We start from the raw sequence: 5,057 nt of genomic DNA, 5'->3' as shown, positions 1-5,057 counted from the left end.
GCCCCCCCACGTCCAAGAATAACTCCGTCCCTGTTTAGTAGCAAACAAAAATAAAGAAAACCCACAAAAATTAAACTTAAATATTTAACATAGGACCCATCGATAAAAAAATAATATCTAATTCAAATATCTAACATAGGAATTTCCAGTATACCAACGGCAACACAACAATCAATAAAATATATATATATATATATTGTAAGGACTCAATCTGAATTGAGTGTTGGGTTTTCAGCCCAACAAGCCCAAACAATACATTTATAGAGAGTGGGCTGACAGGCTTAGGTGCTGGCCGTTGATCACCATGCCCAAACTTCTTTTTAAATGGCTAAGTGTTTTCTTACAAATGAGGGAATGCTCCTCGGCCTGTGGCCGAGGAGGCCTTTCTTTTTTCCTCCCCCCTTCCTGGCTTTACTAGCTCTTCTTTTATAGTTTTCATCTTCCTATCTCCTGTTTCCATCTGTTGATCGTCTATTTGCTTTTTCTTCTGGTTGTCCGTCCCATCAGAAGCCTTATCCGCACTCAAGTGGCTCACTCTAACCAACGTTTTCCTGCCAAGGGGTTACCTCCCCATTAATACAGCCAGGGGGGTTGGTTGAGTGCATTCAATGCGATAGCGACAGCTTACTCTGGGGGTTAACCTCTCCCCAAAATCACCTTTGTCAGGCCGAGGACAAGGTATCCTCGGCGTGGATCCAGGAGAATGAGCTTCCCCCCTTCCCTTCAGGAACAGCTTGCGATCCTCGGCATGGGCCTTGGGCCTGCTGTATGATGGACCGAGGCCATCAGGCCCACGGACCCCACATATATATATATATATATATATCTAACATAGGACGTGCCAGTATACCAACGGAAACACAACAATCAATAATATATATATATATATAATTAACAATTTTGTCATATGCAACTACTTTGTCCTAAGTTAATAGTATAATAGTATAATAGGCCAATAGATTAACTTTAACAAAAAAAACTTGAATTGAACACATGAATATCTCAATAGTAGAAGCAACCGGTGTAGGTGGAAGTGTGGCAATGACTTTAGGGCTAAGAGAGTGATTAGATTTCTATTTTTTATTTTTATTTTTACTAACAGAAGTTACAGAACAGTGAGATACTACTAAGATATTAAATTATTAATGTATTAACCTATTGTCCTTATTTTATATATATATATATATATATATATATATTTAATATGGCCTAAATGGCCTGTAGATTCAGCCGGCACTGCTGACTCAGTTTTTATCAGAATTCATAGTTGAATTGAGTTGTAAGTTTTTATATTTGACTAAAGCCAAGAAGATTTGAGTTGTGTTGATTATAGTTCCAACGTGTCTTTTTTTTTTTCTTTTTTTCTTTTTGTTTTCGCTAAGCACCATTCAACCTGTCTTATCATTTTGGAGTCAAAAGTCTTTTTTTTTAATCATTTTCAAAAGGCCTCTTTTTGCTCACAGGACTGTTCCAACTCTATAAGAAGAAGCACCAATCAAGCAAGCCTTCTATCACAAACCAAAGAGCGCTTGTTCTCAATCTCTTCTTCTCAGTCAATCATGCAGTCTCATCAGGAATGGATGGTCATAGGCATAATATGTGCATCCTTGGTGCAGATTTTTATGACTGTGGATTCTTTTCGCACAGATGATAAAATCACCAGTCTGCCAGGGCAACCACAAGTCAGTTTCCAACAATTTTCCGGCTACATCTCCGTTGATGAAAAACAAAACAGAGCTCTTTTCTACTACTTTGTTGAAGCTGAATCACAGCCAGGTTCAAAGCCTCTTGTTCTCTGGCTAAATGGAGGTAAAATTACAGTATCAGATTTAATTACATCACCTATATCACTGAATGAACTCTTAACTCTATTTTTTTTTCTATTTATGGTATACATTTTACTTCTTTTTGGTGTCTGACCATGTGCTTCTTCTCTTTTCTTAGGGCCTGGTTGTTCATCTGTTGCATCGGCTTTCCTTGAGCATGGCCCCTTTAAAGTGAAAGGAGACAATCTGGTCAGGAATGAGTACAACTGGAATAAAGGTATTCCTTTTCTCCAAGTCCATGAGAACTCTTGTTTATCTTGTTTCATTTCCTTTTTAACTGGCTATGATTAATGTTTTACTTTGTTTATAGGTGCGTCTGACTATTCCCAGACTAAACCTGCTTATTTATTTATTTATCAAGGATTAATGAAAAACTAGATTTAAGTGAATTTATAAAAATTATTTAAACCTCAAAGGATTGACTTAATAGTTCTTAAGATTTCATGATATTCATGAGATTTTGAATTCGAGATCTCTTGCTCCATCTTGGTCACCTGACTTCTAAAAGATCCCTCTTTATAATAACTTGGCAGTGGACAAGGAACTACGCACCTCCAAGGAAATAGTCAAATAGGTCAAGATACTCTTGCTTGGCAAAAAAACTTACTTCTTTATTTAGTGCACATTTGGATAACGCTGAAAACTTTCAATTTTCAGCATTAAGTGTTTTTAGTGGGTCTGGATACTGTTCATGAGACTCACAAACCTCTTTTTCAACAACTTTTTCTTTAAAATTTGGTCCCACGATACTATTCACACATTTAAAAATTATTTTGCTACAGTATTTTCAATTTTCAATTTTAAATTTTCAATAATAAGTTGTATCTAAACATACCCTTAATCTTTGTTTCAGAAGCAAATATGTTGTACCTCGAGTCACCAGCAGGAGTTGGTTTCTCTTACTCGGCTAATAAATCATTTTACACCCATGTGAACGATGAGATTACAGGTACATGTTATTTGGCCTTGTTTCCTATTATTCAAAAACATACCAATCAATCAAACTTTTTCCTAATTAATTGATTTTAAGTACTGTTGTATTATTCACAGTGAATACTGTATGCTATAGTTTGTGCACTTGTCTTCTTGCCAATGATTTTAAAGACAAAATACAGATGTGACAACCGCGATTCGAGAACAAAGAAAAACAAAACGCAATTTACATAAATTACAACTTACATTCAAAAGTCAATATCCTTTATATGTGGAATTTTTTTTCCACGCAAATTACTATATAAGGGTGTCTATATAACCAATCATTTTATATATGGAGATTTTGAAACTGACGACATGTCTACTTTTGCTAAGCACGAGACAATCTTATATTTCTGCAACGCTGGTTTGCCAAATATCCAGAATACCGAGACACAGATTTTTTTATTGCAGGAGTGAGCTATGCAGGTAATTTTTCTATTTTAAACGAAGGCTATCAGTTTTGGTTCAAATTAACAATAGTAAGGTTTTGTGTTCATGCCCCCACATAGTTCTCAGAACCGGACCGGACCGGGAGGTCGGACCGTGAAAACCGTGAACCGCGATGAAAACCGGTTTTTTAAGCATAAAGAACCGGGCATATGTGGCAATTCCGTGAACCCCTAAAACCGGGGTTGGACCGTACGAACCGGTCAAGAACCGTGCGGTCCAACCCTTTAACAAAATTTTTTTTTTTTTTTATAAAAACAACTTAACACAATTTTATTCTACTTAATTAAATTATCCATCTCTTACAAGGAATAAAAAAAATTATAATTAAAATCCTTCAAAGATATTCAACTTTACTTCAAAAATTAATAATAAATTTTAATGTTTTCATGGTTATTATCTTATTTTATTAACTTTCTTATTTAATTATTAAATATATGCTTGAAAATCATTAAATTTTCCTCACAAATATAGATATATTAGTCAATTTTGCTAGTTTTATAAATTTAATACCTATATTTAGGCTTTAATTAATTATTAAATTAATTATGACGTCATCACGGTTCGACCCCGGTTCGACCTCGGTTCAACCTCAAAAACCTTGAACCTCTCCCTTTTACGGTTCAATAAACGGTCCGGGTCTGAAAACCTTGATAGTAATCAAACCATGGGATATAATACTCACACCGGCAAAAATGAAACAAAGAGTCAAGGGACGGCGTATAAACAGTAAATGTCAAATCCAGTGTGCAGTGCGAGACAACTATAACGTTTAGATAACCACATATGTTTCTCGCACCCTTAAGTGCACAAAGGAAAAAAAAAAAAAAAAAAGTACCTTACGAGCATACAAGGTAGCAAGAATTGCACCCCACCCTTCGTTGCTAAAACTATTCCGAACTATGGATGAACCAAACAATACAAACTTAGGTCTCACTGGTCCAACCATTTCTCTCTGAAGAAATACACGTTGCAAGTGAAATTTATAGACCTTGTGTCGTCATGGACTCATGGGCAAACTGTCATTTTGCTATTTTGTGGGGCTGTGGTGTGAATTAAGCAAAACATTGGTTATTGTCACATTGACCACTACCATAAAAAAGGTTAATGGAATATTTTTCACTTTTTCAAGATATAAATTTGATAATATTTAGATTAACAAATTACTTTGTACGTCTGTGAGATGATAGTTTATGAGACATCTCTCACAATATGTGGGACTCACACATGTTGTGAAAGGAATATCTCATAATAAAATTTTCTCATGATTTAATGGCCTAGAGCCACAGCTCTTGGAGGGTGAGGGAAAGATCCTTCCGTTTAAATCCTTAACTTCCTTACAATATTTAGTTTGATTTGTAACAAATGGCAAAGCTTCAGGAGAGTTTTTAATGTACTGGACCGTCAGAATGAGAAAAAATGACCTAAAAGTGGACACGTATTATTTATTATCTTGACAAGTTCAAAGCATTTGAGGCACTGGACAAAATCAAGTGCTGTGATAAGTGGATGGGGTTTTAATGCTTTATGGGTGCAGGGCCCAAATTGTGGCAGAGGCGTGTGGCATGCATATGCCTTTTTTCTTTTTCTTTTTTTCTTCTGAGAAAAGTTTAGAAAAGTGTATTGATAGTGTGAAAAATACAGTGAGTATAACAAGTGAGGTCATGCTCGCAGGCAACCCGCCAAGAAAAGAAAATAAACCAGCCGGTACTTAGTAAGAAAAGGCAGCTTCCACCCCAGTCTCACGGCATTCAAAATAAAATTTATTGCGAACATTCCAAATAGACCCGGTTGTGATTGCTCATGATG

General features: G+C 35.7%; 1 protein-coding gene across 1 annotated transcript; it reads left to right on the top strand.

Moving 5' to 3' along the window:
• Positions 1 to 1,465: 1,465 nt before the first annotated feature.
• LOC112025155 (serine carboxypeptidase-like 45) lies at positions 1,466 to 3,325 on the top strand. The gene is made up of 4 exons (XM_065760671.1): positions 1,466 to 1,809; positions 1,945 to 2,043; positions 2,680 to 2,775; positions 3,135 to 3,325. Exons 1-4 carry the CDS (start codon positions 1,560 to 1,562, stop codon positions 3,308 to 3,310), a joined length of 621 nt encoding a protein of 206 aa, XP_065616743.1. The 5' UTR covers positions 1,466 to 1,559; the 3' UTR covers positions 3,311 to 3,325.
• Positions 3,326 to 5,057: the final 1,732 nt, after the last annotated feature.

Source organism: Quercus suber, unplaced genomic scaffold (genome assembly GCF_002906115.3).
Source record: "Quercus suber isolate HL8 unplaced genomic scaffold, Cork oak 2.0 scaffold_377, whole genome shotgun sequence".
NCBI classification, from domain to species: domain Eukaryota; kingdom Viridiplantae; phylum Streptophyta; class Magnoliopsida; order Fagales; family Fagaceae; genus Quercus; species Quercus suber.
Note: the sequence above shows the minus strand (reverse complement) of the source record. Positions and strands in the feature narration are given on the sequence as shown.